Here is a 20,181-nt window from a genome sequence, read left to right on the forward strand (position 1 = left end):
TGCTGGGAATAATTTACCTTTCTTGTGGACTCAAGGACCTCTCTGGGTAGGGGTGGCTGGCTACTGCAAGCCTGGGATGCCCATGCAGACAGCTAGCCCGAGGAGTTAAGGAGAACAGCAAAAGCATAAAGAAATAAGGGAGAGGCTGTGTCTCTAGTAATTGAGCTTGTGACATATCAGCTCACCTTGGAAGTGGCTGGGACTCATGTCTGCTTCCAGAATTCTCTATTAAACCCACATTTGCCCTCCTTTGCTGAAGATGGCCCTGTTTCTGGGACTAGTGTAAAAATGAAAAAGAGAAACAAAATATTATTTTTCTCTATCCTTTTTTAAAGAGCATACTTATTTCATATGTGTGTGATGACAACACAAAATCTACTCTGAACAATTTTCAAGTATAAGCTAAATTTTTATTAACTATAGTTGCCATGAGTATAATATCACTTAAGCATATTTTTCCTAACTGAACTTTCTATTTTTTAATTAACATCTTCCCCTTTCTCCCACCCCCAGGCCCTGGTAACCACCATTCCCCTGTCCATTTCTTCTTCTATGAGTTCAACTTTCTTACATTGCACATATAAGTGAGATCATGCAGTATTTATCTTTCTGTGCCTGGCTTATTTCACTTAACCTAATATCCTCCAGGTTCATTTATGTTGTGGCAAATGACAGAATTTCCTTTTAAAAAAAAAAAAAAGAATGGTATTTCATTGTGCATATATACTGCATTTTCTTTATGCATTCATTTATTGATAGACACTTAGCTGAATTCCATGTCTTGGCTATTGTGAATAGCTCTGTGATAAACACAGGAGTGCAGATGTCTCATCAACAAACTGACATCATTTCCTTTGGATAAATACCCAGTAGTGGGATTGCTAGACCATAGGCAGCTCTATTGTTAGTTTTATGAGGAACCCCCATGCTGTTTTCCATAGTGGTTGTACCAATTTACATTTTCATCAACATTGTATGGGGGTCCCCTTTTCTCCACATCTTCACCAGTGTCTGTTGTTTTTGGTCTTTTTGATAATAGTCATTCCAGCAGGCGTGAGGTGATATCTCGGTTACATTTCTTTAATGGTTAGGACCAAAACAGGCTGGGTGTGGTGGCTCACATCTGTAATCCCAGCACTCTGGGTAGCTAAGACAAGAGAATCAGTTGAGGCCAGAAGTTCAAGAGCAGCCTGGGCAAAACAGCAAGACGTCTCTACCAAAAAAAAAAAAATTTAAATTATCCAGGAGTGGTGGCCTGCACCTGTAGTCCCAGCTATGTAGAAGCCCAAGTCCAGGATGTTGAGCCTGCAGTGAGCTATGATTGTACCACTGCACTCCCGCTTGGGAGACAGAGCAAGACCCTATCTCTAACAAATAAAATAAACATAAAAAAAACTTTTAAAAACACTAAAACATTCTACCTTCTACATTTGCTTTTGCTGTCTGAGTAACAAAGTAGAGAATTAGATTAATACTGCTCGTTTGAGCATTATCAAAAGGGCACAGTTTATGCCAAAGCTGACTGTGTTACTTTTCTCCAGGAGCTCTTATGACTCCGAATACCAGGATACAACGGTTTGAGGTTCTCAAGAACGGTACCTTAGTGATACGGCAGGTTCAAGTGCAAGATCGAGGCCAGTATATGTGCACCGCCAGCAATCTGCACGGCCTGGACCGGATGGTGGTCTTGCTCTCGGTCACCGTGCAGCAACCTCAAATCCTAGCCTCCCACTACCAGGACGTCGCCGTCTACCTGGGAGACACCATAGCAATGGAGTGTCTGGCCAAAGGGACCCCAGCCCCCCAAATTTCCTGGATCTTCCCAGACAGGAGGGTGTGGCAAACTGTATCCCCCGTGGAGGGCCGCATCACCCTGCACGAAAACCGAACCCTTTCCATCAAGGAGGCGTCCTTCTCAGACAGAGGCGTCTATAAGTGCGTGGCCAGCAATGCAGCCGGGGCGGACAGCCTGGCCATCCGCCTGCATGTGGCGGCACTGCCCCCGGTTATCCACCAGGAGAAGCTGGAGAACATCTCGCTGCCCCCTGGGCTCAGCATTCACATTCACTGCACTGCCAAGGCTGCGCCCCTGCCCAGCGTGCGCTGGGTGCTCGGGGACGGTACCCAGATCCGCCCCTCGCAGTTCCTCCACGGGAACTTGTTCGTTTTCCCCAACGGGACGCTCTACATCCGCAACCTGGCGCCCAAGGACAGCGGGCGCTATGAGTGCGTGGCCGCCAACCTGGTGGGCTCCGCGCGCAGGACGGTGCAGCTGAACGTGCAGCGTGCAGCAGCCAACGCGCGCATCACGGGCACCTCTCCGCGGAGGACGGACGTCAGGTACGGAGGGACCCTCAAGCTGGACTGCAGCGCCTCGGGGGACCCCTGGCCGCGCATCCTTTGGAGGCTGCCCTCCAAGAGGATGATCGACGCGCTCTTCAGGTAGGCGGCTCTGCGTGGCTTCCTGTAAATCGCTGGGCTGGTGGCCCCAACGAATATGAGTCCATTTTCAGGATGAATATACACACACCCTGCTCCCTGCGTCCGATAAAATTAAATGAAATTAATTAGCAGGGCACGGTGGCTCACGCCTGTAATCCCAGCACTTTGGGAGGCCGAGGAGGGCGGATCACTTGCGGTCCGGAGTTCGAGACCAGCTTGGCCAACATGGTGAAACCATGTCTCTAACAAACATATAAAATTTTGCCTGGCGTGGTGGCGAGCATCTGTAGTCCCAGCTACTCGGGAGGCTGAGGCAGGAGAATTGCTTGAACCCCGAGGTGGAGATTACAGTGAGCCAAGATCACACCACAGCACTCCAGCCTGGAGGACAGAGTGACACTGCATCTAAAAATAATAATAACAAAGAACTTAATTAATTGAGACAGGGTGTCACTCTGTCACCCAGGCTGGAGAGGAGTAGTGTGATCATACCTCACTGCAGCCTCAACCTCCTGGGCTGAAGCGATCCTCCAGCCTCAGCCTGGTGAGTAGCTGGGATTACAGGTGTGCACCATAAGGCACAGCTGCTGCCGCTGCTTCTCCTTCCCCTTCTCCTTCTCCTTCTCCTCCTTCTCCTTCCCTTCCCCTTCCCCTTCCCCTTCTTCTTCTTCTTCCCCTTTCCCTTCCCCTTCTTCTCCTTCTCCTTCCCCTCCTCCTCCTCCTCCTCCTCCTTCTTCTTCTTCTTTTCTCCTTCTCCTCCTCCTCCTTCTTTTTTTGTACAGATGGGATCAACTATGTTGCCAAGTGTGATCTCGAACACTTCACCTCAATCAGTGCTCCTGCCCTGACCTACCAAAGTGCTGGGATGACAGGCTTGAGCCACTGTGGCTGGCCCTGTGTGTGATTTTTATGCAATGACGTTTTGTATCTCTAAACTTGGATCTGGAACAAATACTTAACTTCTTCTTAAAAAATACTTAACTTTTTCCTCTCTTGTCCCATTAAAAAAAAAAAAGATAAATAAACCAAGAAACTTTTGTTTTAATTATTATATGTTTAACTATACTGTTAGGACAAACAATTCAGCTTGCTTCTATTTCCATTGTAGATTTCAACAATATACATAGACGTGTTAGGCTCTATTTTAATGTGGCAATATTGATACAGTCAAAGTGTACCCGTTGTTTGAAAAGCATCATTACTACACCAATATAGTGCACTTGAAATGATAAAAATGTACTCGGGCTATGAAGAAAGCCACCTTTCTAATCAAGTGCCATCAGTTCCCAGGTGTACAGGTTTATGGCAGTGCTTATCAACCAAGGATGATTTTGCCCCAAGACAACCCTTGGCAATATCTGAAGACACTTCTGGTTGTCACAAGTGGGGCAGTGGGTGCTTCTGGTATCTGGGGTGGAGCCCAGGGGCAGTGCTCAACACCCTGCAGTGCACAGGATGGCCCATCACAGATAGTCATCCATCTTACCTTCAATGTCCATAGTGATGAGGCCAAGTAACTCTGTCTTAGCATGAAAGATTCTATCTATCTATCTATCTATCTATCTATCTATCTATCTATCTATCTATCATCTATCCATCCTTCTAACTATTTCATCTATCATCTGTCTATCATTGGTCTGTCTGTCTGTCTATCCATCCATCAAGCATAGCAGTGGTTTGCAACCAGGTATCAGGTGTTCCTTAGTCCCCAGGGGATACTTGGTGATGTATGGAGATATTTTTGGTCATCAGGACTCTGGGGTGGAGGGTGTATTTCTGGTATCTGGTGACTGCAGCCCTGGGATGCTGCTCAACACCCTACAGTGCACAAGACATCCCACCACAGATAAGCATTCATATTGCCTTAAATGTTAATACAGCTAAGATCAAGTAACCCTGTCTTAGCATGTAAGACTTTGTCTATCCATTTACCTATCTATTTATCCATTCATTTATTCATTCCTGTATACCTAGCCTATCCATCCATCCTTATCTCTTGTGTATCTATTCATTCATCCATCCACCCATAACTATCTCTCTCTATCTATCTATCTATCTATCTATCTATCTATCTATCTATCTATCTATCTATGTACCTACCTGTCTATGGCAGTTGCTTGCAACCAGGGAGATTTTTTTCCCAGGAAATATTTGGCTATGTCTGGCAACATTTTTTTGATTACCACAAATGGGATGCATGTTACTGGCATCTGGTGGATGGAGCCCAGAGATGCTGCTCAACACCCTACAATGCACAGGACAGACCCACCACAGAGAATCCTCCATCCAGCCTTAAATGTCCCTAATGCTGAACCCAAGAAATGCTATCTTAGTATGAAAATTTTAGTCTATCTATATACTTGCCTATCCATCCATTTCTATCTACCTAACCTATCCATCCATCCATTCTTATCTCTTATGTATCTATCTTTTCATCCATCCATCCATCTATCCATCCATTTATCCATCCACCCATCCATCTCTATCTATTCTATCGATCTATCGATCTATCTATCTATCTTATCTATCTATCTATGTAATCTACCTAGTCTGTCTACTGATCTATCTAACTAACTAGCTAGCTATGGTAGTTGTTTGCAACCAAGGAGATTTTACTCCCAGGAGACATTTGGCTATGTCTGGCAACATTTTTTGGTTGTTACAGATGGGATGGATTCTACTGGCATCTGGTGGGTGGACTCCAGGGACACTGCTCAACAGCCTACAGTTCACAGAATGGCCCCATCACAGAGAATCATCTAGCCTCAAATTTCCCTAGTGCCAAGGTTGAGAAACCCTGAGCTAGATTCATAAAAGAGCTAATATCTCTTTAATAAGTGTTAAAAAACAGAGGACACAGACAGTAGAGGAAAGGTAAAATGGAGTCCAACTCAATTCACAGTGCCGTGGTGGAGCATTGTGCTGTCTTCAGCATTCAGCAGCTCAAGCAGGAAAGCCTCTCACCATGGTCCCCCCGCCATGGTGGGAGCAAAATCAGTGTCCAAGAGTTTCTTCTGCACAGTTGTATCTGCCCTTCTAGGACGCTTTGCAGTTTAGGAAAAGGGCTGAAATGCCTTTCCCCTGCCTATATTTTATACTTTAGATGGCTGGGTGGTACCCTGAAGAGCTTGCACAATCAGTCAAGAAGAACCATGTACCAAATATACCCAGGAATGCCTTCCAGCTTAGCAGATGTGCTGCCACCAAGAAAACTGTTTTCCATTGACTTTGCCATGGTGGAGGTAATTTTGAATGGATAGCAGTACAAGAATGCAGTTCCAGTAGGATTTTTGAGTCATTCTATTAATACTTCCATATAAATCCTAAATAAATTATAAACTGTTATTTCTGTCACTTCATTCTTAGTAAACTCTGACTCTATTCTTAGTAAAGTGTAATTGAACAAACCATGTGCATTTTGTCAAAGAGCTGTCTGCCCTGCCTACATGTTGGGATTATTTAAAATTAAAAAGGGGTTCAAGACGGCCGAATAGGAACAGTTCCAGCCTCCCGGCATGAGTGGCACAGAAGACAGGTGATTTCTGCATTTCCAACTGAGGTACCGGGTTCATCTCACTGGGGTGTGCCAGACAGTGGGTGCAGGATATGGAAGCAGCCCACTGAGCGAGAGCCAAAGCAGGGTGAAGCATTGCCTTACCTGGGAAGTGCAAGGGAGAAGGGAATTCCCTTTCCTAGCCAAGGGAAACCATGACACACAACACCTGGAAAATTGGGTCAGTCTCACCCTAACACTGCACTTTACCTAGGGTCTTAGCAAATGGCATACCAGGAGATGATATCCTGTGCCTGGCTTGGAGGGTCCCATTTCCACGGAGCCTCCCTCATTGCTAGCATAGCAGTCTGAGATCCAACTGCAAGGTGGTAGCGAGGCTGGGGGAGGGGTGCCCGCCATTGCTGAGGCTTGAGCAGGTAAACAAAGTGGCTGGGAAGCTCGAACTGGATGGAACCCACTGCAGCTCAAGGATGCCTGCCTGTCTCTGTAGACTCTACTTATGGGGACAGGGCATAGCCAAACAAAAGGCAGCAGAAACCCCTGCAGATTTAAATGTCCCTGTCTGACAACTTTGAAGAGAGTAGTGATTCTCCCAGCATGGAGTTTGAGATCTGAGAACAGAGAGACTGCCTGCTCAAGTGGGTCGCTGACCCCCGAGTAGCCTCACTGGGAGACATCCCCAACTAGGGGCAGACTGAAACCTCACAGCTCACATGGCTGGGTAACCCTCTGAGATGAAACTTCTAGAAGAATGATCAGGCAGCAACAATTACTGTTCAGCAATATTAACTCTTCTGCAGCCTCTGCTGCTGATACCCAGGCAAACAGCATCTGGAGTGGATCTCGAGCAAACTCCAAGACACCTGCAGCTGAGGGTCCTGACTGTTAGAAAGAAAAATAACAAACAGAGAGGACATCCACACCAAAACCCCATCTGAACGTCACCATCACCAAAGACCAAAGGTAGATAAAACCACAAAAATGGGGAAAAAGCAGTGCAGAAAAGCTGAAAATTCTAAAAATCAGAGCGCCTGTCCCCCTCCAAAGGAACACAGCTCCTCACCAGCAACAGAACAAAACTGGACAGAGAATGACTTTGATGAGCTGAGAGAAGAAGTCTTCAGAGGATCAAACTTCTCCGAGCTAAAGGAGGAAGTTCGAACCCATCGCGAAGAAGATAAAAACCTTGAAAAAAGATTTGATGAATGGCTAACTAGAATAACCAATGTAGAGAAGTCCTTAAATGACCTGATAGAGCTGAAAACCATGACATAATAACTACGTGACAAATGCACAAGCTTCAGTAACTGACTCTATCAGCTGGAAAAAGGGTATCAGTGACTGAAGATCAAATGAATGAAATGAAGCAAGAAGAGTTTAGAGAAAAAAGAGTAAAATGAAATGAACAAAGCCTCCAAGAAATATGGGACTATATGAAAAGACCAAATCTATGCCTGATTGGTGTACCTGAAAGTGACAGGGAGAATGCAACCAAGTTGGAAAACACTCTGCAGGATATTATCCACGAGAACTTTCCCAACCTAGCAAGGCAGGCCAACATTCAAATTCAGGAAATAGAGAGAACACCACAAAGAAACTCCTCGAGAAGAGCAACTCCAAGACACATAATTGTCAGATTCACCAAAGTTGAAATGAAGGAAAAAATGTTAAGGGCAGCCAGAGAAAAAGGTGGGGTTACACACAAAGGGAAGACCATCAGACTAACAGCGGATCTTTTGGCAGAAACTCTGCGAACCAGAAGAGAGTGGGGGCCAATATTCAACAAACTTAAAGAAAAGGATTTTCAACCCTGAATTTCATATCCAGCCAAACTAAGTTTCATAAGTGAAGGAGAAATAAATTCCTTTACAGACAAGCAAATCCTGAGAGATTTTGTCACCACCAGGCCTGACCTACAAGAGCTCCTGAAGGAAGCACTAAACATGGAAAGGAACAACTGGTACCAGCCACTGCAAAAACATGCCAAAATGAAGAGACCATCAATGCTAGGAAGCAACTGCATTAACTAATGAGCAAAACAACCAGCTAATATCATAATGACAGGATCAAGTTCACACATAGCAATATTAGTCTTAAGTGGAAATGGGCTAAATGCGCCAACTAAAAGACACAGACTGGCAAATTGGATAGAGTCAAGACCCATCAGTGTGCTGTATTCAGGAGACCCATCTCACATGCAAAGACACACACAGGCTCAAAATAAAGGGATGGAGGAAAATCTACCAAGCAAATGAAAAACAAAAAAAGGCAGGGGTTGCAATCCTAGTCTCTGGTAAAACAGACTTTAAACCAACAAAGATCAAAAGAGACAAAGAAGGCCACTATATAATAGTAAAGGGATCAATTTAACAAGAAGACCTAACTACCCTAAATATATATGCACCCAATACAGGAGCACCCAGATTCATAAAGCAAGTCCTTAGAAACTTACAAAGAGACTTAGACTCCCACACGATAATAACAGGAGACTTTAACACCCCACTGTCAACATAGACAGATCAACAAGACATAAAGTTAACAAGGATATCCAGGAATTGCACTCAACTCTACACCAAGTGGACCTAATAGACATCTACAGAACTCTCCACCCCAAATCAACAGAATTCTCAGCACCACATGGCCCTTATTCCAAAATTGACCACAGAGTTGGAAATAAAGCGCTCCTCAGCAAATGTAAAAGAACAGAAATTATAACAAACTATCTCTCAGACTACAGTGCAATCAAACTAGAACTCAGGATTAAGAAACTCACTCAAAATCACTCAACTACATGGAAACTGAACAACCTGCTCCTAAATGACTACTGGTTACATAATGAAATGAAGGTAGAAATAAAGATGTTCTTTGAAACCAATGAGACCAAAGATACAACATACCAGAATCTCTGGGACCCATTTAAAGCATTGCGCAGAGGGAAATTTATAGCAGTAAATGCCCACAAGAGAAAGCAGGGAAGATCTAAAATTGACACACTAACATCACAGTTAAAAGAACTAGAGAAGCAAGAACACACACATTCAAAAACTAGCAGAAGGCAAGAAATAACTAAGACCAGAGCAGAACTGAAGGAGATAGAGACACAAAAAAACCTTCAAAAAAATCAATGAATCTAGGAGCTGATTTTTTGAAAAGATCAACAAAATTGATAGACCACTAGCAAGACTAATAAAGAAGAAAAGAGAGAAGAATCAAATAGACGCAATAAAAAATGATAAAGGGGATATTACCACCGACCCCACAGATATACAAACTACCATCAGAGAATACTATAAACACCTCTACACAAATAAACTAGAAAACATAGAAGAAATGCATAAATTCCTACATACAGTCTCCTAAGACTAAACCAGGAAGAAGTCGAATCCCTGAAGAGACCAATAACAGGCTCTGAAATTGAGGCAATAATTAATAGCTTACCATCCAAAAAAAGTCCAGGACCAGATGGATTCATAGCCGAATTCTACCAGAGGTACAAGGAGGAGATGGTACCATTCCTTCTGAAACTATTCCAATCAATAGAAAAAGAGGGAATCCTCCCTAACTCATTTTATGAGGCCAACATCATCCTGATACCAAAGCCTGGCAGAGACACAACCAAAAAAGAGAATTTTAGACCAGTATATCCCTGATGAACATTGATGCAAAAATCCTCGGTAAGATACTGGCAAACCGAATCCAGCAGCACAATCCACCATGATCAAGTGGGCTTCATCCCTGGGATGCAAGTCTGGTTCAATATATGCAAATCAATAAACATAATCCAGCACATAAACAGAATCAAAGACAAAAACCACCTGATTATCTCAATAGATACAGAAAAGATCTTTGACGAAATTCAACAGCCCTTCATGCTAAAAACTCTCAATAAATTCTGTATTGATGGAGCTTATCTTGAAATAATAAGAGCTGTTTATGACTAACACACAGCCAATATCACAGTGAATGGGCAAAAACTGGAAGCATTCCCTTTGAAAACTGGCACAAGACAGGGATGCCCTCTCTGACCACTCCTATTCAACACAGTGTTGGAAGTTCTGGCCAGGGCAATTAGGCAAGATAAAGAAATAAAGGGGATTCAGTTAGGAAAAGAGGAAGTCAAATTGTCCCTGTTTGCAGATAACATGATTGTATATTTAGAAAATCCCATTGTCTCAGCCCAAAGTCTCCTTAAGCTGATAAACAACTTCAGCAAAGTCTCAGTGTACAAAATCCATGTGCAAAAATAACAAGCATTCTTATACACCAATAACAGATAAACAGAGAGCCAAATCACGAGTGAACTCCCATTCACAATTGTTTCAAAGAGAATAAAATACTTAGGAATCCAACTTAAAAGGGATGTGAAGGACCTCTTCAAGAAGAACTACAAACAACTGCTCAGTGAAATAAAAGAGGACACAAAAAAATGGAAGAACATTCCATGCTCATGGATAGGAGGAATCAATATAGTGAAAATGGCCATACTGTCCAAGGTAATTTATATATTCAATGCCATCTCCATTAAGCTACCAATGACTTTCTTCACAGAATTGGAAAAAAACTACTTTAAAGTTCATATGGAACCAAAAAAGAACCCACATAGCCAAGACAATCTAAGCCAAAAGAACAAAGCTGGAGGCCTCACGCTACCTGACTTCAAACTATACTACAAGGCTACAGTAACCAAAACAGCATAGTACTGACACCAAAACAGAGATATAGACCAAAGGAACCGAACAGAGCCCTCAGAAATAATACCACACATCTACAGTCATCTGATCTTTGACAAACCTGAGAAAAACAAGGAATGGGGAAAGGATCCCCTATTTAATAAATGGTGCTGGGAAAACTGGCCAGCCATAAGTAGAAAGCTGAAACTGGATCCTTTCCTTACACCATATACAAAAATCAATTCAAGATGTATTAGAGACTTAAATGTTAGACCTAAAACCATAGAAACCCTAGAAAAAACCTAGTCAATACCATTCATGACATAGGCACGGGCAAGGACTTCATGTCTAAAACACCAAAAGCAATGGCAACAAAAGCCAAAATTGACAAATGGGATGTAATTAAACTAAAGATCTTCTGCACAGCAAAAGAAACTACCATCAGAGTGAACAGGCAACCTACAGAATGGGAGAAAATTTTTTTAATCTACTCAACTGACAAAGGGCTAATATCCAGAAGCTACAAAGAACTCAAACAAATTTACAAGAAAAAAACAACCCCATTAAAAAGTGTCAAAGGATATGAACAGACACTTCACAAAAGAAGACATTCATACAGCCAACAGACACATGAAAAAATGCTCCTCATCACTGGCCATCAGAGAAATGCAAATCAAAACCACAATGAGATACCATCTCATACCAGTTAGAATGGTTATCATTAAAAAGTCAGGAAACAACAGGTGCTGGAGAGGATGTGCAGAAATAGGAGCACTTTTACACTGTTAAACTAGTTCAACCATTGTGGAAGACAGTGTGGCGATTCCTCAAGGATCTAGAACTAGAAATATCATTTGACCCAGCCATCCCATTACTGGGTATATACCCAAAGGATTATAAATCATGCTGCTATAAGGACACATGCACACGTATGTTTACTGTGGCACTACTCACAATAGCAAAGACTTGGAACCAACCCAAATGTCCATCAGTGACAGACTGGACTAAGAAAATGTGACACATATACACCATGGAATACTATGCAACCATAAAAAAGGATGGGTTTGTGTCCTTTGTAGGGACATGGATGCAGCTGGAAACCATCATTCTCAGCAAACTATCACAAGAACAGAAAACCAAACCCGGCATGTTCTCACTCAAAGGTGGGAACTGAACAATGAGATCACTTGGAAACAGGAAGGGAACATCACACACTGGGACCTGTTGTTGGGAGGGGGGGAGGCAGGGGAGGGATAGCATTAGGAGAAATACCTAATGTAAATGACACGTTAATGAGTGCAGCATACCAACATGGCACATGTATACATATGAAACAAACCTGCACGTGTACCTTAGAACATAAAGTATAATTTAAAAATAAAAATAAAAATATTGGGCCTAGTGTGGTGGCTGATGCCTGTAATCCCAGCATTTTGGGAGGCCAAGATGGGTGGATTGCTTGAGGTCAGGAGCTCGAGATCAGCCTGACCAACATGGTGAAACCTGGTCTCGACTCTAAATACAAAAATTAGCAGGGCATAGTGGCACATGCCTGTAGTCCCAGCTACTTAGAAGGCTGAGGCAGGAGAATTGCTTGAACCCAGGAGGCAGAGATTTCAGTGAGCCAAGATCAGGCCACTGCACTGCAGCGTGGGTGACAGAGTGAGACTCTATCTCAAAAAACAAAAACGAAAACAAATATCAGAGCTTTGTTTCTTGAAGTCAAATCCCTCATGATGCATAGGCATCTGTGGCTTTCAGATTTGCTCAGTTCATTTATTCTGATGGCAACTGGACTGGGGTCACTGTTATGGAAGCCATAGAATGTTTAACAGATACATGCTATCATACTCCTTTTTAGATTCAAACTCCAAGGCACATTAAAATGTCCTGGCCTGCCCCACATCTATTAAGTTCCTTACTGAGTTACATTACCTGATTCTCACTCATGACCCACAAACAGTATATTTTGTCATTGTTAACTGTTGCTTTGATTACAATGATTAGGTTGAATGTAATCACAAGCGGCTCATTTTGTTAAGATCTATGACGTTGTCTTAGACATGTCATTAGAAAAATGGAGTGTTGCCAGGTGTGGTGTCTCATGCCTGTATTCCCAGCACTTTGGGAGACAAAGGCAGAAGGATCACTTAAGTCCAGGAGTTCAAAACCAGCCCAGACAACATAGCAAGATCTTGTCTCTAAAAAACAAAAAACAAAAACAAAAACAAACAAACAAAGAAAAAAACCTTTTATTCCAGCCAGACATATTGGTGTATGGTTATAGTCCAAACTACTCAGGAGGCTGAGACGATAGGGTCCCTTGAGTCCAGGAGATTAAGACTGCAGTTAGCTATGATTGCACCACTACACTCCATCCTGGGTGACAAAGCAAGACCCCAATTCTTCAAAACAAAGAAAGTGTGGTATTTAGGAAATACTAAGGCTCCCATTATAGTGTATGTGTAACTCAGAATTCAATAGGGACAGTTTTAAAAGTGAGAACTTTCTCAATCTTTACACTGGAATTCAACATAACAGTTCTGAATAACTAAAGGATGTTTCAGTATTTCTAAAACTCTTATGTACGTAATGAAGATTTTCCTATCATCTTTTGTAGGTTGCCTCTCTTAAACCCTTTTGTAATTATTCACTCAGCAGTGCTTAGACTTCATGGGGAAGAATGATACACCAGTCTTGAGGTTTTAGTTAGTGAGTGTTACTCAGCTTCAATTACAAATTCTAGAAAACCTGTTACACCAATAGTGCCATCTTCTGAAGAGCCCAATTTTAGCCTTGAAACTCTGGGCATAACCATAATTACATGACCGTGTTAGATTAGAGTTGCTTTTCTGACTCTGGCCCAAAACTGTGATACAACAGATTTAAAAAGAGAGAGAGAGAGAGAGAGAGAAAGAGAAAGAAAGAAATTGCCAAGACTAGAAACCGTGTGTAAAGCATTTTCTCCAGGAAGAACTTAACATCTTTATGAGGTTGACTCAGATTCATCACCATCTCCATGACTGTAGCATTTTATCTGATTTTGTTGTTACAATGACCTCTGTAATGACCACCATGCAAATACTTGATCCACACACAGTTGCAGGAATAGGATTGATGTCTTTGACTATGTTTCATGTCCTTGAACCCATGGTCAGGCCAACCTAACATCTGATTCAACAGGGAGTTCTTATTTGCAGTCAATCACTTTCCACAACTTTCTCCAGGCTGTAAAAACCATTGGGCATTTTGCAATAGTAGCCATCTGGGCTGATGCATCACAGAACCAACTATTTTTGTGTTATTCCAGTGACCTAATGCCACAGTAGAGCATTTGGGAAACTGACATCTACTCCTTTTTCTTTTTTTCTGTAGTTTTGATAGTAGAATCAAGGTGTTTGCCAACGGGACCCTGGTGGTAAAATCAGTGACGGACAAAGACGCTGGAGATTACCTGTGCGTAGCTCGAAATAAGGTTGGTGATTACTTCGTGGTGCTCAAGGTGAATGTGTTGATGAAACCGGCCAAGATTGAGCACAAGGAGGAGAATGACCACAAAGTCTTCTATGGGGGTGACCTGAAAGTGGACTGTGTGGCCACCGGGCTTCCCAATCCTGAGATCTCCTGGAGCCTCCCGGATGGGAGTCTGGTGAACTCCTTCATGCAGTCAGATGACAGCGGTGGACGCACCAAGCGCTATGTCATCTTCAACAATGGGACGCTCTACTTTAACGAAGTGGGGATGAGGGAGGAAGGAGACTACACCTGCTTTGCCGAAAATCAGGTCGGGAAGGACGAGATGAGAGTCAGAGTCAAGGTGGTGACAGCGCCTGCCACCATCCGGAACAAGACTTACTTGGCGGTTCAGGTGCCCTATGGAGACGTGGCCACTGTAGCCTGTGAGGCCAAAGGAGAACCCATGCCCAAGGTGACTTGGTTGTCCCCAACCAACCGGGTGATCCCCACCGCCTCTGAGAAGTATCAGATATACCAAGATGGCACTCTCCTTATTCAGAAAGCCCAGCGCTCTGACAGTGGCAACTACACCTGCCTGGTCAGGAACAGCGCCGGAGAGGATAGGAAGACGGTGTGGATTCACGTCAATGTCCAGCCACCCAAAATCAACGGTAGCCCCAACCCCATCACCACTGTGCGGGAGATAGCAGCCGGGGGCAGTCGGAAACTGATTGACTGCAGAGCTGAAGGCATCCCCACCCCGAGGGTGTTATGGGCTTTTCCCGAGGGTGTGGTTCTGCCAGCTCCATACTATGGAAATCGGGTCACTGTCCATGGCAACGGTTCCCTAGACATCAGGAGTCTGAGGAAGAGCGACTCCGTTCAGCTAGTATGCATGGCGCGCAACGAGGGAGGGGAGGCCAGGTTGATCGTGCAGCTCACTGTCCTGGAGCCCATGGAGAAACCCATCTTCCACGACCCGATCAGCGAGAAGATCACGGCCATGGCGGGCCACACCATCAGCCTCAACTTCTCTGCCGCGGGGAGCCCGACACCCAGCCTGGTGTGGGTCCTTCCCAATGGCACCGATCTGCAGAGCGGACAGCAGCTGCAGCGCTTCTACCACAAGGCTGACGGCATGCTCCACATCAGCGGTCTCTCCTCGGTGGATGCCGGGGCCTACCGCTGCGTGGCCCGCAACGCCGCTGGCCACACGGAGAGGCTGGTCTCCCTGAAGGTGGGGCTGAAACCAGAAGCAAACAAGCAGTATCATAACCTGGTCAGCATCATCAACGGTGAGACCCTGAAGCTCCCCTGCACCCCTCCCGGGGCTGGGCAGGGACGTTTCTCCTGGACGCTCCCCAACGGCATGCGTCTGGAGGGTCCCCAAGCCCTGGGGCGCATTTCCCTTCTGGACAATGGCACCCTCGCGGTTCGTGAGGCCTCGGTGTTTGACAGGGGTACCTATGTATGCAGGATGGAGACGGAGTACGGCCCTTCGGTCACCAGCATCCCCGTGATTGTGATCGCCTATCCTCCCCGGATCACCAGCGAGCCCACCCCCGTCATCTACACCCGGCCCGGGAACACCGTGAAACTGAACTGCATGGCTATGGGGATTCCCAAAGCTGACATCACGTGGGAGTTGCCGGATAAGTCGCATCTGAAGGCAGGGGTTCAGGCTCGTCTGTATGGAAACAGATTTCTTCACCCCCAGGGATCACTGACCATCCAGCATGCCACACAGAGAGACGCCGGCTTCTACAAGTGCATGGCAAAAAACATTCTCGGCAGTGACTCCAAAACAACTTACATCCATGTCTTCTGAAATGTGGATTCCAGAATGATTGCTTAGGAACTGACAACAAAGCGCGGTTTGTACGGGAAGTCAGGCTGGGGAATCGGAGCTCTTAAATAATGTGTCATAGTGCATGGTGGCCCCCTGTGGGTTTCAAGTTGAGGTTGAACTTGATCTACGATTGTTGGGAAAAGGAAGCAATACAGACACCAGAAGGAGGGCTCAGCCTCGCTGGGAACTTTCTTTTGTGTTTACATCATTCCAGAGGCTTCATTCGCTGTATCTGTGCTCTGACTGCAATTTTTCTTTTTTTGCAAATGCCACTCAACTGCCTTCATAAGCGTCCATAGGATATCTGCAGAACATTCACCAAAAATAAACCATAGACACGAACAATCCCCCACTACCCCATTAAAGACGCATCACCTAGTTAACCTGCCGCAGTTTTTACATGGTAGACTTTGTTCCAGATTGACAAGTCATCTTTCAGTTATATCCTCTGTCACTTCAAAACTCCAGCTTGTCCAATAAGGATTTACAACCAGAGTGATTGATATGTGTATATATATATTTTTTTAATTCAGAGTTACATACATACAACTACAATTATATATTAAAAAAATAACTTATTTCTTCCTGGAACTCGCTTTTTATATCATGTTTTATATATATAATGTATATATATATTTTTCCCTTTCAAATCAGATGAGACTAGGAGAAATACCTGGTGTCTCATTAATAAATTACTGGTCTTTAAAAGACTTGTATACATTACAGCAGACACAGAAATACAATTTTTAAAAATTCCTCTCCAATCTCCTTCAAATTCAGTAACCATTATTACATTACCTTCTCCAGGAACCTTGCAGTGGGGAAGGCTGTGATATTAGATTTCCTTGTATGCAAAGTTTTTGTTGAAAGCTATGCTCAGGAGAGGTGAGAGGAAAAGAAGGAGAAAACTATACCATAACTTTACAGAATTGAATCCAGAGTCTTCCCTGAAAAGCCCAGAAACTTTTCTGAAGTATCTGAGCTGTCCATCTGGTCTAAGATGGCTGCTTCTTCCCCAGCCATGAGTCAGTCTGTGCTCATGAATAATACAAGACCTGTTATTTCCATGACTACTTTATTGTAATTTTAGGGTCAATATACTGCACACTTGATAATAAAATAATATGCTCCCAAAACCAGGCAGTGATGACAATGCTATTTTCGAGGACAAAAGAGGGTCACATGAATTTGGGTTTCCATCAGAGCGGTTGAAAAAATCACTTTCATTCACCTTCTCTCAATGATTACCTTCTCTACACCTTTTTAGCAGGCAAAGAAACTGAGTCAAAGGCAATGCTTCTGATGACAGATTTAGCAGGCAGGAAGGCAGAGTTTGAGTGTCACTTGCATGTAGTGACAATTTCAGTATGCAGCAAGACAGTGTGGGGACTGAGAAGCAGTGCTCTAGGAAATCCTTCAGGATTTTTCTTTTTTAATTTTTTGTCAAAGAGACATCTGGAAATACATGTACTGTGTTCCACAAATATGCAAAACTGTCCTTTTGCTTCCCCTGAGGGAAAGGAAAAAGGCAAGCAAGATAAATATTTGGGAAAAAAAAAATTACTGTCAGAATTTTAAGAAATGCAGTGTTAAAGAACAAATTGTTAAAGAATATTGGTCATGGAAACTAAAGACTGCTGTTGTTTTTTTTTTTTTTAAACTCTGTGGGAGGCATAGAACCTGTCTCTCATTCATGAATCCACTTATTTTCTTAAATATATCTGCACAGCCCTTACTGTGTGCTGGATATCAACAGAGGCCTGAGGAAGCAGAGAGGTGGAGGAGGAGGTGGTGCTTGGAGTATTTATTCTCAATAGACAGGCGCTGCAGATAGTGCAGGGTCTCTCAAAAAGCACATGAATGGCATTTGGGGATGGATGATTCTCTGGGCTGGGGTGTCCTGTGTAGAGTGTTGAGCAGCATCCCTGGGCTCTACCTGCCATATGCTAGCTAGTACCCTCCAACCCCCCAAAAATTGTGATAACCAAAAATGTCTCTGGACATTACCAAATGGCCCTTTAGGGGGCCAAACTTGCTCCTGAGAGCCACTGACATAGAGGACAGGTTAGATTGGTAAATAGATAACTGATAAACGATTGATATAGATAGATAACAGATAGATGGTAGATAGGTGATAAATGACCAATAGGTATAAAGAGATAGAGGATAGGTTGATAATAGATATAGATAGAAGACAGATAAATAATGATTGATACAGACACATAGATGATTGATAGATATAAATAGACAATAGATACAGACAGAAGTAAAATAGGTAGATAGATGATTTGATGGAGGATAGATAAATGATGGATGGTTGGGATAAATGATGGATAGTTGGATGGATGGTAGATATACACATAAATAAATAATGGATGGTTGGGTGGATGATAGGTATATAGATAAATAGATGATGGATGTTTGGATGAATTATAGATGATAGATATAGATAGATGATAGATAATGTGTGGTTGAATAGATGATCAATAGGTGGATAGATATATACATAGATATACTGATGATAGGTGGTTGGGTGGATTAGATAGGTAGTTAGGTAGATGATAGATGGATGGATGGATAGATAGATAGATAGATAGATAGATAGATAGATAGATAGATAGATAAGGGATGACTGGATGGATAATAGATAGAGTTTCTCATGCGAAGGAATTCTCAGCCTCAGCACTATGGATGTCTAGGGCTGGAGGATTCTCTGTGGTGGAACCATCCTGTGCACTGTAGGGTGTTGAGCAGCATCCCTGGGCTCCACCCACCAGATTCCAGGAGCACACATGACCCCAGTGTGACAACCAAAAATGTCTCTAGACATGGCCAAATTCTCCCCATGAGGCTGTACCATTCCTGGTTAGAAAACACTGTGCTAGATAAATACACGCAGTAGAGTGTTTTAGAAATGTGTTCATTTGGACACCATTCTTTAAGGCATGATGTGGAAACTGAGATCTGGGCAGGTAAATTCTCCTAGGTGTAGGGAATGTTTCTGCAGGACATACCTTGGTAAAATTTTACCTGGAAAAAAATTGGCAAAAACATCCTATCAACCCAAACTTCTGCATTCACATGAGGTGATGGGCTGAAGAGGTGTTTGGAAACATTAAATGTGTTTCAGAGAGCATTCGGATTCTGGAGGATTAAAAACCAGGTGGGATTGTAGTCCCATTAAGAAACAGCCATAGTTTTACAGAGCCAAGAATAGAAGAATGGCTGGGCAGAATGATATGGACAAATGAGAGGATGTGTTCTTCTGGTCACAAAAAGATCATGAAGAAAGTTCAACCCTCAAGCAAGGAGACCTGGGGTCTAGTGATAGATAAAATGTAATAGTGGTGCAGGTCCGTCATCACAGCTACTCAGGAGGCTGAGGTAGGAGGATCACTTGAGTCCAGGAGTTTAGGGCTGCAGTCTGCAAAAACATCATCTCTACCTGGAACCTGTCAGTGCAACCTCATTTGGAAGAAGAGTTTTTGCAGATGTAATCATGTGAAGGATCTGGAAATGACATTATTCTGGATAAGGATGGGTCCTAAAGGCAATAAGTGTCACTATAAGAGACAGATGAGGGGACACAGACACAGAGGGGGAGGTCACATGGAGACAGAGGCAGAGACTGGAGTGACATGGCCACAAGCCCAGGGATTCCTGGAGCCCCCAGGAGCTGGAAGAGGCAGAAAGGATCCTCCGCTGGAATATTCAAAGGGAACTGCATACAATTGTAGTGTATTAAGCAGTGGCCCCCAAAATATATGCCCATATTCTGACTCCCAGAACCTGGGAATGGGACCTTATTTGGAAATAGGGTCTTTGCATGTTGAATTAAGGTAAAGATCTTGAGAAGAGATCATCCTGGATTAGATGGGCCCTAAACCCAATGATAAGTTCTGTCTAAGAGACAAAATAGGAGGCACAGACACAGGATAAGGCCATGTGGAGATGGAGGCAGAATGGAGTGATGTGCCACAGGCCCAGGCACATCTGGAGCGTCCCAGGAGCTGGAAGAGGCAGGAAGGATCCTCCCCTAGAGCTTCCATAGGGAGCATGGCCCTGAGACACTTTGATCTCAGACTTCTGGTCTCCAGAGCTGGGAGAGAGTTCACTTCTGTTGTTTTAAGCCCCAATTTTGAGGTGACTGGTTACAGACCCCCTAATAAATAAATGTGAATATTTAAAATTTTCTTGTAGGGATGATCATGATGAGAGGTACTTAGCACCTCATGACTTAGGTAAAATAA

At 43.6% G+C, this 20,181-nt stretch overlaps 1 protein-coding gene across 1 annotated transcript in view; it reads left to right on the top strand.

The window, feature by feature from the left end:
* Positions 1 to 16,123, top strand: part of LOC139360909 (matrix-remodeling-associated protein 5-like) — a 49,834-nt gene extending 33,711 nt beyond the window's left edge. The window contains exons 6-7 of the mRNA XM_071089362.1: positions 1,542 to 2,442; positions 14,002 to 16,123. Of these exons, the coding sequence (XP_070945463.1) occupies positions 1,542 to 2,442; positions 14,002 to 15,910 (2,810 nt within the window). The 3' untranslated portion in view covers positions 15,911 to 16,123. The remainder of the gene's footprint in view (positions 1 to 1,541; positions 2,443 to 14,001) is intronic.
* Positions 16,124 to 20,181: the final 4,058 nt, after the last annotated feature.

Source organism: Macaca nemestrina, chromosome Y (assembly GCF_043159975.1).
Source record: "Macaca nemestrina isolate mMacNem1 chromosome Y, mMacNem.hap1, whole genome shotgun sequence".
Taxonomy (NCBI): Eukaryota; Metazoa; Chordata; class Mammalia; order Primates; family Cercopithecidae; genus Macaca; species Macaca nemestrina.